General features: G+C 46.2%; 2 protein-coding genes across 3 annotated transcripts in view; one reads left to right on the top strand and one right to left on the bottom strand.

Moving 5' to 3' along the window:
* The first annotated feature begins 480 nt into the window (after window positions 1-480).
* ddo (D-aspartate oxidase) lies at window positions 481-3,370 on the top strand. The gene is made up of 5 exons (XM_030355918.1): window positions 481-687; window positions 948-1,134; window positions 1,436-1,544; window positions 1,866-2,042; window positions 2,307-3,370. The coding sequence occupies exons 2-5, from the start codon at window positions 963-965 to the stop codon at window positions 2,872-2,874; spliced, it is 1,026 nt and encodes a 341-aa protein (XP_030211778.1). The 5' UTR covers window positions 481-687; window positions 948-962; the 3' UTR covers window positions 2,875-3,370.
* Window positions 3,255-14,667, bottom strand: part of LOC115543522 (SAM and SH3 domain-containing protein 1) — a 27,910-nt gene continuing 16,497 nt past the window's right edge. For both annotated transcript variants that reach the window (XM_030355896.1, XM_030355897.1), the window contains 12 exons: window positions 13,932-14,064; window positions 13,182-13,654; window positions 12,085-12,159; window positions 11,828-11,968; window positions 11,295-11,421; window positions 9,973-10,142; window positions 9,263-9,472; window positions 8,492-8,642; window positions 7,863-7,985; window positions 5,711-6,528; window positions 3,843-3,974; window positions 3,255-3,740 (listed from right to left, as the gene is read on the bottom strand). In XM_030355896.1, coding sequence (XP_030211756.1) covers window positions 3,687-3,740; window positions 3,843-3,974; window positions 5,711-6,528; window positions 7,863-7,985; window positions 8,492-8,642; window positions 9,263-9,472; window positions 9,973-10,142; window positions 11,295-11,421; window positions 11,828-11,968; window positions 12,085-12,159; window positions 13,182-13,654; window positions 13,932-14,064 — 2,607 coding nt within the window. In that variant the 3' untranslated portion in view covers window positions 3,255-3,686. The remainder of the gene's footprint in view (window positions 3,741-3,842; window positions 3,975-5,710; window positions 6,529-7,862; window positions 7,986-8,491; window positions 8,643-9,262; window positions 9,473-9,972; window positions 10,143-11,294; window positions 11,422-11,827; window positions 11,969-12,084; window positions 12,160-13,181; window positions 13,655-13,931; window positions 14,065-14,667) is intronic.

Raw genomic sequence — 14,667 nt, 5'->3', positions numbered from 1 at the left:
GTGAGCCCCTTGCGTAATGCTGCACCATGGCACTGCTTTTTATATCTACCACTCTGCACTGGCGGCCATCTTACCACAGTAAGCTGCTAAGCCATAACATTGTGTTGGTAGTGAATCATGTAATTTTTAAACAACCATAACTTGCTCAATTTTCAAACGGTTTGGTTTGTTATAATCGTCAGAGATGTAGTTATGACACTGCATACTTTTGATAGAATAATGAAATATAGAATAATGTTCTAAAATACATATACGTACAATATCATAACCACGTTAATAACGTTTGTAATAAACCAAACCGTTGGTAAATCGGTTGAAAATTGAGCAAGTTATGGTTGTTTAAAAAGTACATGAATCACTACCAACACAATGTTATGCGTGAGCAGTTTACTGTGGTAAGATGGCCGCCTATGGTGACGTTCTAGACGCCGCCGTAGGGCATCTAGTTAATATATATATCTATGCTTGCCACCTACGTCAATCGCTCCTAACTCACTTCCTTCTCGTCACAGTCCAGTCATGAAAAAAAACACCAGCTCCAGTGACCCTTCAACGCCTTTCTATATCGCTTCTTATTGGCTCAGGTCAGATGAAACGAAACGCGAAGCCCAAGTTAACAGACTTTAACAAATCCAGTTCAGTCTAGTGTGATTGGCTCGTTGCTGTTGATGCAATAAACACTATCAGGTAGGTTTATAGTCGAAATATTGTGCAGACTGTAAAAGGTGTATGCCCATAAACAGAAAAGTACTATTTATTCATTGTTGTTTATTTTTTTTATGTTGTTTATGTTGTTTCATGTCCTCATGTATAATGGTTGGGAGCTTGCACTGCAAGAAAAATGGCTGTGCAAACGGAGAATAAAATATGATCTTATCTTACAGATTGTTATTTTGATGTTATGACATGACATGTAATGCAGGCTGGATCTCTGTCGTTTGTCGCAGGTGTAGTCCTCCAGGATGAAAAGGGTTAAGGTGGTCGTTGTAGGCGCAGGTGTGATTGGCTTTTCTACAGCCGTGTGCATCGCCGAGTCCCTTTCCTTGTGTGCCGTCACTCTGGTGGCTGACCAGTTCAGCCCGGACACAACCAGCGATGGCGCTGCAGGGATCATGTTTGTGTCAAAATATCCAGGTATGTCCTATGGGCACGTGACGTCACAGAAACACTGTCCTAAATTCTTCTTTAGCTCTGTGGAGTTTAATAATTAAAATCTCATCATTACATGAACTTTATAGTATAATAATATAATAATAACATTACCCAATTTCACATTGCAGATAAATATATTTGATATACTTGATATACATGTATATCAAATATATATACATGTATACATGTATATATTTGATATACATGTATGCATCGAATTACGCATACATGTAAACAGTCATGCTATTGTATTTGAGTGTTTTTTACAAAAACACGTATTCAGATATCGACTTGGAAAGACAGAGACGGTGGTTCAAAGACTCCTTTGATCACCTGCTGGCGATTGCTCAGTCCGACCAGGCACCAGAAGCCGGAGTCATGCTGTCCTCGGGGTAGGCCTATGCCATAATTGCTAATCAACCAACAGAAGGCATGTTGCCAGTGAATAGTAACCTTAACGGTAGCACAACTCAAAGGTTAAACCGGCCCTCCATTCTACGAAATGTGCCACTGTAGCCATCATGTATCATCAAACGTCAAAGAAGCTTTTCTCAACATATCCAATTGTTTCAGAGAGAAATATATGCTTTGGGTTGTAGGTGGTACACCCATAATTCCCAAACTGATGACGGACTGCAGCGAAAAAAAAAGTTGAATCACACACGCTTTAATGAAGTGCTTATTAACCAAAGTTCAATATGATTTGTTCTTAGTTGCCAGATTTTCCGAGAGGTTCCTGCTGAAACGGTGCCCTTCTGGGCGGACTTGGTCCACGGGTTCAGGTTCCTCACTGAGAGCGAGCTGAAGAGGTTTCCGGAGCACTGCTTCGGCCAGGCCTTCACCACCATCAAGTGTGAATGTTCGGCCTACCTGCCCTGGCTGGAGAAGCGGTGCGCGGCTGCTGTTATCGTTTGATGTTAACTTAGACTTGGACTTCGGTTGGAGTGAATGGTTTAAAAAGTCACTCATTAACCGCCACTGAGTGTCTCGTAAACAGCAATAAAAAACAACGAAAAATCAAACAACTAATTGTGAATGACATTTAAATGTTTTCATCACTGAAGTTTAAATCTATATTTGATTATCACTGTTTCCCAGCACGGTACAGTGACATGCACTTCACTGTACCTGACTTCTGTTTTGACTGTTCTCAGGTTCCGGAGGGCTGGGGGTAAGGTGCAGCAGAGCCACGTGAACCACCTCCAGGAGCTGGCCGGGACCTACGACCTCATCGTCAACTGCTCCGGGCTGGGGGCCCGGTCCCTGGTGGGCGACCAGCAGGTCCATCCGGTCCGGGGCCAGGTGCTGAAGGTCCAGGCGCCCTGGATCAACCACTTCATCCGGGACGGGGACGGCCTGACCTACTTCTACCCCGGGGTGCACAGCCTCACGGTGGGGGGCACCCGTCAGGAGGGGGACCGCAGGCTTGAGGCGGACCCCGCCGACTCGGAGGACATCCTGCGACGCTGCTGCCTCCTAGAGCCCTCGCTCGCCAAGGGCAAGGTGCTGGGCGAGTGGGTGGGCCTGAGGCCCGGCCGCAGGAACCCCCGGGTGGAGCGGGAGGTCCTGGGGACGCAGGGCAGTGCGCGCCGGGTGCACGTGGTCCACAACTACGGCCACGGCGGCGGGGGGGTGACCCTGGCCTGGGGCACGGCGCTGGACGCGCTGGGGCTGGTCAAGCAGATTGTCAATGAGACGGGGCCCCCGCAGGCCAGGCTGTGAGCCCCCCTCAGCTGGTCCCCCAGTGGAGAGCCTGCCTGGTGTGGGACCTGTTGCCTGTCCAGAGAACACAGGCCTTGCTCCCATATGTGCGTGCTATAGGGGCCAGGATAGTGACCTGAGTAGTGATTTAGCCAGGGGAAAGGTCCTGAGATCGATTCCAGACCGAAGCAGTAAGCTGTAGGCATCCTCGAGGAAGGTGTGACACCCCCCATCTGGTCTTTGAAGACCTGAATCTACAATTCTCTAACGTGGTTGATTTTGTTAAAGTGATGTATGAAGGGGATTTCATGCACTATATATATTTGGCATTGTATTAATACTTTAGGAAACGCACAGATTAATATATTAATTAAAAAGAAAATAAATAAAGAAGAAATGTCTGTATTTCTAATCTTTTATTTAATTGATGCCTTTTTTTGGCAGTTCTCATTGTCAAACCCTGTAATCACAGCTCTTTTTTTCAACAGTATTAAATTAAGAAATGATGGCCATACAATTTGCGTCCTTCATTGCCCTAAAATTGCTTCCTCTACCTTGTTGTTACAAACTTAATTGACAATCAATAGCTTGAATGCATCTAATCCGTACCATCACACATAACCATCTCAACATCAGATTGCAATTACACTGCTCTCAGGGGTAGCATGGATTCTTTGAAAGTATTTAAGACGATATTTCGGAACAGCAGCAACTTTTGTCCGAAAGAGAAGCCAGTGACTCTTTACTGTCCATTGTCAGTATCACAACACATCCAAACTTTGTACAGCCAGTCCTTGCAGTAGTCTTCTCCTCGTGGTATCCATGTTAAAGGGTTAAAGTAGCCCGGGGTTCGACCCACTTATCGATAACAAGCCGTTTATTGATACCTGCCAAACAGAGGGGAGAATAACTCATCAAAGGTCAACATTATAAGGCTGAAGAATTGATAAGATTAAGCATTAGCATTTTACACAGAGAAGTTCACTCACTGCCAAGCGACACTGATTACCAAGCTCGCGGATTCTCACTGTATCCATGGCAATGGTGACCTCGTCCACAGAGCGGTCCAGCTCAATAGACATCTTCTCGACCACAGAGCGAGGGATTCCATAGCAACCGTGCTGCATTAGGATACAGTTACAGTTCATGAGTCTCAGGGGGAAAATGGTTAGTGGTTATTAATATAAACATGACAAACCACTGCAGATTTATGTCACCATTCATGTTTTTAATTCTGATCTTTGATTTACTATTACTACTATACATCAAGCAGAGACCTTTATAAAAAAGCCACCAATGAGTTATCGTTATAGATTACTGTAGGGATACCTAGCTAAGATAATAGATAGATAATATAATACTTCATTTGTCAGACAAGTCTGAAATTTGTTTTGCGTCCATTTAGTTACTCCATTGTGACTGGAGTAACTAAAAGTAACACATACTCCATTGTAACACATACATGCACAAAAGAGTGTTTCAGTTTGATCTTGTTAAACTGGGGAACTCTGAATCTGCATTTTGATGGTAAAAGTTTGTATTCTTTGTTGAAGACGTGGCTACTGTTAGAGACAAAGTTGTTAGACAACCGTGACATGTTTTTATGATAGGCTGTTTCGTATATTATCTGGAGGGGATGGCCCACAATCTTGGAGCAGATTTTTAAATTGCTGTGACAATTTGGCTTTCAAGGTCGTAGACAGACTCTTGCACCATATAATATTACAGTATGGTAAACTGCTCATTATGATTGAGGAGAAGAATAAATTAAGAATTTGACTGCACGCCCCAAAGGATCTGAGGCGGCAGAGAAAGTATATCCTCTGTTTTGTTCTCTTGCAGACAAAGTCTACATGGTCTTTCCAGGATAACAGGTGATCTATCAATACTCACAAACACTTGTAGGAGGAAACCTGCTTGATTGTTTCATTGTGGATTAGAATAGGGGTTCTGTGTGAGTCAGGTGGTGACCCAAACACAATTTCTTCTGTTTTCTTTCGTTATTCTTAAGAGCATTAAGGTCACTCCATTCTACCATTTTATGCACCCCCTGCTGGTGTATCTCGGGCAGTTGTAATTATTCAGGAGAGACAGTACGACTATGCCATCAGAATACTTTATAATGTAGGCCTACTGGTTAGGTGTTTCTGTATGACAGTCGTCAGTGTATAAGGTAAAAAGCACTGCTGAAGGAATGAGTCTATTTTCTGTTGGATCATCTTGTTAACTAAAATATGTGTTTGCATTGTGTCAAACACTGATGAGAAGTCTAGGAAGAGCGCTCTAGCGTAGGTCTTTATTCAGGTGTTTTGCTATGAGATGGACCAGTGTGGTGACAGCATTTTCTGTTCCACAGCCCTGCTTGTAAGCAACTTGGTATGGATCAACTTGCTCTTTCATTGTGTTGACCAGGTGGCAGAGTAGAATTCTTTCATAATTACTGAGGTCAAAGCTATTGGCTTGAAGTCACTATGTTCTTTTGGACATGGGGTTTTTGGTATCAGATTGACATGGGAAGTTCTCCAAAGGGAAGAAAGAACAATATGTGTTTCTTTGGATGCCTGGAAAATTGGTTGCCAGACTGGGGCCAGTCTGGCAACCAAGGTATTCTGCAGGCATTGGTAGTCATCCCAGAACCTTTATAACAATTAAGCTATTCTGCCACTATTTATTACAAATTGAATAAATATAATGTGTCATAAGAAGTAATCTTTTAACATTGCAGTCAAATATCAATGTGCGAATGTGTGTATCGCCCAACTGAATAACAAGATATGGCTGAACCCTAACCCTAGCAGAAGTGATCTTCCACGTCCCACACGTTGCCCGTTTCTTTCAGCAGCTAGCCCCTCTTTACCTTGTCTGAGAAGGGTTCAGCGGTCAGGTCGATGCCCTGCGTCTGCAGCCTCTCTTCCACCAGGCACTCTAGGCTCCCCAGGTTCCCGGGTGTGATCCCGGAGCACTGCAGCTGAGGGACTCTGACCTGGTCCACATCCAGCCGCTCTCTGTTTCCCTCCAGTGACAGGCGGGGGTCCACGGGGGCCCCCGGTGGGAAGGAGGTATCGATGTCCCTTTCTGTGGACACAGCGTTTGGTCTTCCTGGGCCTGGAGAGGCAGATCTCGACCCGGGATGAGATGGGAACACCTTGTGGTTCGGTGTGAGCTGTGCGCTAGCTGTCTGATGGATCGTGTTTCTTTCAGAGGTGTCGATGACCAACGCCTCCCTCGCGGCGACGGGGTTCTGGTCCAAGACAAACGTCACGCTAACCGACCCAGAGGAAGGAGTGTTTCCGCAGAGATTCCGTACTTGCCGTTTCCCTTCCACTACGACGGTGCTAGCCTCTGTTAACTTCAGGTCCTCCAGGCGGCTACTAGGTCCTGGTTGGTTCTGGAGGTCCTCCAGGGAGAGGCAGCGCCGCGGCGGGGCTGGCTCCATCCTAATGTCCCTTAGCTCCACATAGCTCCAGCTCCTTGCTATGGCTCTGCAGAGGGGCCGAGGCCTGGTGGGACCATGCAGGTCTGGAGCTCCGTCCTGGGGGCTCCCGGGGGTGGTTTTACTTGGGCAGGAGCGGTGGGGCGGCACCAGGGGGTGGATGGGGGTCTCTGGGGACAGGAGATGGCTGGACTCAAAGCCAGAGGAAGACCTGCTGATGGAAGACGTCCGTCGGTCCCGTCCTGCAAGTGATAAGTGCAGTTTGATGTACATCATGCAGGTAATATGACCTGCTGGAAAATAGATTAATAATGAAAAAATAAATAAAAAATATTTATGATTTAAGGAAAGGGAAGTTCAACTTATAAAGAGTAAATGGGCACGGTAAATAAATAAATGTATGGCATGAAAAGGTCACAGTGATTGTGAAATGTGATAATTGAAAGCCAGGAGAACTGGAAAAGGAAGGATAAAGGAAGAACAGAAGCAGGCCAGACCAGTCCATGCATTCAGCATTTTATTCATTGTTCGGTGGCAACAGAGGCAGATTTTAGCACCATTTAGGTCCCTTCTATCAGATGTTAGTCGACCCCTGACCTAATAGAGCAATAATGTACATTTTGTTCAACCTATCAGAGCAGTCCTTTTGTTATATATGTTTAAAGATGCACTATGCACTCAAGTGCATTTACAGTGATACAAAATCCTGTACTTCAACAAGCAGATTTAAACCACTTAGTAAGTAAATATTTTATGATGATGCAGTTACCCAGGCACATAATATATTTTGCAACATTATGGTGTTGAATTAGAAAAATATACGCACAAAACATCACATTCTTTAGGGAAATGTACATAGTGTGAAAAATAGGCTACGCTAACATCATGCTAATGGCATTCAGACATTTACGACAGCCTTTATATACAGTTAGTACAACAACTTATCCATTTGCCTCAAAGCAAACAACCAAAACAAGAATGATCTCTATTTTAATAAAGTCTTCACATAACAGGTTTAGCTTCAATTAGGCCTACTGGTCGTTTAAAAAACTTTTTTCTCACACTTTTGTTCCAACTGTCACCATTTTCTGCCAACACAAAAACAATTCTATAAAGTTCTCAAAACCAAAGATATTATCTCGAGTACACCTAAAATCACTTTCCAAAAGCTCAGCATCAAATCTAGTACGTTTAGATAAGCCTCGAGAAGCGAGAAGAGATGGTTAACATTTTTTGTGACAAAAAACTTGGATTTTAAGCAACAGTTGAGAGTTGACTTTATGTTTCAAAGAAGTTGCAGAGACAGATTCAAGTACGACTGAAGAATAAGAAAAAGAAGAAAGCCGTATTTGTAGATAAACGCAAAAGTCTGTTAGAAGAAGAAAAAATTAAAATAGAAAAAGAGTGTGTGAACAGAGTCTGAGAGGGGGGTTGATGATTAAGCTCAAGCAAATGAAGAAGAGGAGAAGAAGAAGAAATAGATAGACCCCAGGAGACTTCCTCCCTGGTGAAGAATAAGGCAGAGGTGGGAGGTCGGAGCACGGAGAAGGTCACAAGCGGCTGGGACTCTCGTTACCGTTGGCCAGGTTCTCGTTGCTCTCGTAGCAGCCCGAGTCCCGCGGAGAGTCCGCCAGTAGGCCACGCCTCTCTAGGAGCTCCTTGTCCCCAGATTGGCCGCTTTGCTCCGGGTCACTACTGCCTGCAAGGAGACAACACCACCAGCAGGGGGCGGCAGAATGCACTTTTAGAAAACGATGTGTGTAGTATTACTCATACTATTTAAATAATCCTAAAAATAATGATTCTTTCTTTATGCTGCACCTTTCACAATTATATTGAATTATGATGAATGAAACTAATGACCATGTACTAATTGATATCAATGACTACAATTCATTATTAGTATACAGATGCTAGAAGCCCATTTAAAATATGCATTACCCATGACCCTCCAGTTACATTTCTGTTCTATTTCCTATTTTGTCAAAGATTCAGGATTCAGCAAAGACTGTATCTCTAGATAAAAGTAAATAAGTACCAGGTTAGGATCAGTAGGCATCTCGCTACACGCTCGGCTGCGGACATCAGGGTTCAAACCCCGTCACAGTTCAGCTGGGGTCAAACCACTACACCTTCCCACTGGACTACCCCGGGCCCCTGGCCCCCACAGCCAGCGAGGGGCCCTCACCCGAGGGTCAGACCTACCGTCGTACTCCTGCAGCAGCTCCACGGCGGTGAGCAGCACCGCGCGGTGCTGGGGGTCCCGTATGTTCAGCTCGTCCAGGTCCTCCTCCTCCAGCAGCTGGAAGGTGTCCAGGTCCTCATAGCCGTTGAACAGGAAGGTGGGGAGGTGCTCCTGGGGGGGGGGGGGGGGGAGAACTGGGTCAACACAGCTCGAGAGGAGGGAAGCCCTAAAGAAATCTCTCTATATATATTTATAGATGCTATTCTATCCAAAGTGTCTCCCGATACCCTGAGTGCATACTTCCCTGGCATGGGTCGTGGACAGTGCGAAATATCCCTTAACCCGGGCACTGTTGGTGCAATGCTCTACTAGTTGAGGTAAAGAGGACAACATCTGTTGTGTAAGAGTAAAGTCTTTAAAACTGTGGTTGACTGCGACTTGATGGGAGACAGCGATGCTTCCTCGCAAAAGAGCCAACATTTTGTCAGAGAAGACCAGAAGAATATTTGCTGAAACATATTGAGCTCTTTTTTGTTTAGATGCTTCACCAGTGCAAAGGGAACGACTGACCCAAAACATCCTGTCCAGACCCCCGAGACCTGATGCAGAGCCGACCGTCCGGGACTAGACCCAGACCCAGATCACACCCAACCATCACACCAGACCAGACGGTCCCGGACCCAACCAACCAACCAACCAACCCATCCAACCCATTCAGACCAGGCCGGACTGTCCCGGACCCAACCAACCAACCCATCCAACCGGTCCAGACCAGACCAGACCAGACTCACCTTGAGGTTGATGCGGTCCAGGAGCTCGTCGACGGAGGTGGGCTTGGGCTGGCGGGCCTTCCTCCTCCTACGGTTTTTCTTGGGCTTGGCCTCCGGCTCCTCGCTCACCACGTCCACGTAGATGAACTTAAAGGTGCCCACCTTCCCGCCCAGCAGCCCCATCCAGGTGCCCATCGGAGGCTTGCTGATGACGTCAATCATGTCTCCACTCTGCAACACAAAGGCCAACACAACCAATTACAGATCTAGATCAAGAACAGGTTATTCAATCACTTATCTGTATTAATAACAAATTATAATAATGATAACAATAATGATTAGTTTATATATTATGGGAAATTCCTACGATTTGATTGCAATTTGATTGGTTCGCTATATACTGTTTTCATCGCCAAATGTCGTCACGCTAATAAAAACAAATAAACCGCTAATATAAACGAATAAATCCCGGCAAAAAGTGTTCACGTGTAGCATCTACTAAACCTCAGGCTCTGTGAATAGTGGGGAAAAGCCCATTCCCCAATATTCACTTCGCCTTCGGCGAATAATTATTATGATTTACTTCTTTAATTATAAGTAAATGTCGTTCGATAAAGTATTTTATTTCATTTAATGTTTATTGAAATTAGATTTCTGTTGAATGGCTCTTAACAGGTCAGTAATCATTCTGACTTGTAATGACAGTGTTGGTGATGGCTGAGGGTCAGTACCTTCAGCTTGAGGGAGTCTGTGTCGTAGGGGCTGGGGGTGAAGTCGGTGTGCACCAGGGCGCGCCCACAGAAGGGCCCGCCGTACGGCAGCTCGTCCTCCTCCCCATCCTCAGACTTCACCGTCTCCCTGTTGCTGTTGGAGGAATCTGTGGTTCCCACAGTCTGACCGCCTGGAGACACCACAGAAGAAGAAGGACTTAACTAACACTGTATTTTCAAAAACAAAAACAAAAAACACGGAAGGAAAGGAGCACAACTCACTGGAACAAAACGCAGAATATGATAAAAACCAGCTTGTATAAGAGATCACAAATACATTTTATAAGAAATGACACAGAAATAAAAAAGCAAATGGTAAAACTATAACTACATTAAAACGAATGATAGAAAGATCACAAGGATAAAAAGTATAAAGTGTGTTTAGCGAACTGATTCAACCGATTCAAAAGATCTTACTGATTCCGCAAGCCTCTACTCAAAGGGGGAGGAATTCATAAGTCGAGGGACTCATTAACAGTATGAACCAGGACCCCATCCCAGACAGGCTGAGAAGGAACCAACATGTCATACGTGTAGACGGATGCTTTGTTTCAAAGCATGCAGTGTTTAGTAACACCTTCAAATTAACTTAGAGATGAACAAGAGAGACTGTGGGGGGAGAGACTGTCAATCATGGGGCTGTGGACAGCACCTCGTCTATGTGTGACTCAGAATACGCTGCGTGTTGAGGCTAGGACCATCCGTGCATCGAGCATACCGCCCCGCTAGCCATTCCTCCGTGAGTTTCATCGGGTGTTTATGATGGGTTTTCAATCCCGCTGAATAACCAGATGGTTCACATGAAATAATCACAAAGTCCAATACCAAATAAATAAACAGTGAACAGTGAGTTATTCAGAACCAATTATTTTTTGTACAATTCCTGGCACTTAATTATGTACTAATTGGTCAGAATCTGCTCCATTCTGTTGGTAAAGTCGCAAGAATACTCCCACTTACACACATCGTTGTGCAAACACACAAATGATGCATACGCACACATACACACACACACACACACACACACACACACACACACACACACACACACACACACACACACACACACACACACACACACACACACACACACAAACACAAGCCTGCCCCTACACAAAGACATAAAAACACACACTTGCACACGTACAAAGAGATACACAGAGACACACAGAAACCTGTCTTGGATGCGCATGCACCATCTCCCCCAACCAACAGACCCCTGCAAACACACACAGACACACAAACACACGCACTTAAACAAACACAAACACACACACACTTACTCATGGAGCTCTGTCCGCTGAGGGAGCTGCGGAGGCTCTCCACGGACCCCCCCAGCTTGGCCTTCCCCGGGGAGCCGGGCTCCCTGTGGGGGGACTGGGGGCAGCTGGACGGGCGGTCCGGACTGGACTACTCACCGCCAAAGAGACACACACAAACACACACACACAACCAAGATTGAGCCCATTATTCAATGTTTGACATTTTGCTTTGTTCTTTTTGTTTAAATCTGAAACAGATTTAAGGGGGGGGGGGGGTCGTTCATTTTGCGATTTGTAATCCGATGTATTTCACTAAAACAGGATATTTCGACAAGAAGATAAAAACATGGAATGAGAGCTGGGACTTGGTTATTGGAATGTGAACCCCGCCCACCCATGGCATCATCGCATCTGTTTTAGAGATCATTTATCATCATCTTTCTTAAAATGTCCTGATACCTTCTAGCGTCAGCAGAATGTAGTTGAGCGAGGCTAGCTAAGATGAGCTGTAGCGTGTATGATTAACGGTAGTGAGCGGCGGCTGTGGGACGTGCCTGCTCAGAGAGGGAACAGTGGTATCTCTTGGAGATCCGCTTCCTCATGGTGTCCCTTACAGACTTGACCTTCTTGCCCAGAGAAATGCGGGACGTCGTTGGGGATTTAACGTTGTCTCTCGCACCGCCTCCATCTTTGTTCTGATGTTAGAATCCACGCAGAAAGGAAGGAAATGGAAGGAAAAGGAGTGAACGAATGAGACATGTGTATGAGTTTCATTTCCGAGATTGATTTGTCGGTGTGATGGACTACTCACGGAAGAATCACAGTCGCAGTGGAAAGAGTGCAGGATGCGGTTGTTCAGATCAAATCCTCCGAAACTACACGTTCTCTGTGAATGAATAAATAACGATACAATTACAGACTTTCAAGTTCCTTTCTTTTCTTTTGTAGTTTCCCCGGTGATAGTGCTTCATGGAGGATGGTTTGGATAGGGTTATGAAAACACATTTTATGTTTTTGACATTCACTCTTTTTCTATTACTCCTTCTAACAGAATTTGTCATAGTTTATAAAAGAACACATAGTTCAGCTTTAAACACAATAATATAAAGATGATTCCATAAGAAATCAAAACTGTGCGCGTGTGTGGATCTGCATGTGTGTGTGTGTGATTCTGTATCTGTGTGTATGTTCCCATGTGGTGTGTTTGAATAATAACTTGGAACACTATTAGATGTGTACCATGTTTGATCCGTCGCCCATAGTTTCATGGCTAGTGGTGAGCTAACTGTGTTGACCCTTAAACATTGATCCATCAAAGTGAGGCGCGTGGTCTGAGCCGTGTCAACACATAAGGGAAGGGCTTGGTTAGTTTCAAGCTCACAAGCATGCTTGGTTTCAATGCAGGGAGCAAAATCATTGTGTCTCAGGCCCCCAGATGTCTTTGTTTTACACAGCAGGCCAGCAAACCAGAGCTTTATTTACGGTGGGACGCTTGTTGTCATTGTATTATTCAGAAAGAAAAAATCGATGCAGCTTTTCAATCAAACAAGCAGGTTTACAAGATATAATTATCCATGTTTACAGGCGGAGCCATTAGGGACAAAGAAATCACTAAATTACTACAACATGCCTACAGGATCATAACTCCCTCAGGACTACAGCTCCCTACAGGACTAAAACTCCCTCCAGGACTACAACTCCCTACAGCACTACAACTCCCTACAGGACTACAGGTCCCTCCAGGACTACAACTCCCTACAGGACTACAGGTCCCTACAGGACTATATCTCCCTACAGGACTACAACTCCCTACAGGACTACAACTCGCTACAGGACTATATATCCCTACAGGACTACATCTCCCTCTGTGTAATCCGTCCCAGTGAAGGGCCCACCAGGTCCACTCACCCCTGGGAGACTGAGGGGACTAAGGGCCCGCTGTCGGAGCTCCCCGTCCGTCATAGAGCGCGCCAGCGGGGGCCTCTGGCCGTCGCCCCCGGCCACCCCCCGACCCCCCGACAGGAGCCTGTTGCCGTGGTGACGGCCCAGGCTGGCCGCGGCGGCGGCGTGGCTGAACACGGTCCTGTGGCTGCTGCAGGTGTCCAGACTGCTGGAGGAGCGGGAGGGCGAGGTGGAGGTGGCCAGGCTGTCCGAGTCGCGGTCGTAGGCCAGCTGCTCGCGCAGGGCAGCCGCCAGGGTGTCCACCGTGCCGCCTGCGGAGCACGCCGACCCCGAGGCCGACCCCGAGGCCGACCCCGAGGCCGACCCCGACGCCGACCCCGACGCCGCGGGGTGCCTCTTGTTGACGTCGGCGTACAGAGACGCAACGGCGGCCGCGTCTCCGGCCAGGCGGCGGGGAGACGCCTCGAGACTCACACACTCTGCAGAATATCATTCAGTGTCTTTATCATCAGTATTCTCTTACATAAGCTGCAGCATGGCATAAGCATTTTCAGTACCATTTATCAAAATTATTAGTAAAAATGTTTTATTTTATAATTTCGTAAAAGATTCAGCGTAACTTCTTAATTCATCTTAGAAATCTTGCATTGTTTTATGATGGTGATTTTATTGTTGCGGGTGACATTTATAAAAAAAGAAACCAAGCTTAAAAAATCTTCAAGCTTATTGAGAGAGGCTAAGCAGTAGTAGTAGTACCTTCCGGGCCGGGCCTCCTGCCCTCCTCGATCCTGATCAGCTTCTTCTTCACCTTGCGGGTGGAGTTGACGAGCTTATGAAGCCTCCGGAAGGCCAGCGACTCCTCCTGCTCCGAGTCCGACAGCTCACACGTCTGCGGGCGGAGAGTCGGACTCCGTCAGTTATAGGGACTCACAGACATTACAGGTGTACGTGTGCAGACCCTCATGCCTGAACAGACCTACAATCAATCAGAGTAACCAGACGTGTGACACATCAGCGGCAGCCATCTTGGTTGTTTATAGAAAACAATGCCTCAATGTCGCTCACATAGGGCGGTCCACTGTACATCTTATCCAACACGCCCCATATCTGATAACCCGTTGTGATTAGCACGACCCGGGCCTGCTGTCTGTCTGAACGGGAGGGGGCGGGGCCAGACGCTGCTGGATGTCCGTCTGAACGGGAGGGGGCGGGGCCAGACGCTGCTGGATGTCCGTCTGAACGGGAGGGGGCGGGGCCAGACGCTGCTGATGTCTGTCTGAACGGGGGGGCGGGGCCAAACGCTGCTGATGTCTGTCTGGGGGGCAGACGCATACACATACGCCAGAGCAAATAAAACACCAGCTCCCAGATTCTTCTGGTTCCCAGGCAAATATTCAGTATAATTGGTACAATTCAATTGTTGTTTATTATTAGTGTTTTCGAAAAATACTTAAAAATGGAATGCACTCAAACAGAAGTTGAAGAAACCACC

This window comes from Gadus morhua, chromosome 5, assembly GCF_902167405.1.
Source record: "Gadus morhua chromosome 5, gadMor3.0, whole genome shotgun sequence".
NCBI classification, from domain to species: domain Eukaryota; kingdom Metazoa; phylum Chordata; class Actinopteri; order Gadiformes; family Gadidae; genus Gadus; species Gadus morhua.
This window is presented reverse-complemented; position numbering and strand designations above follow the sequence as displayed.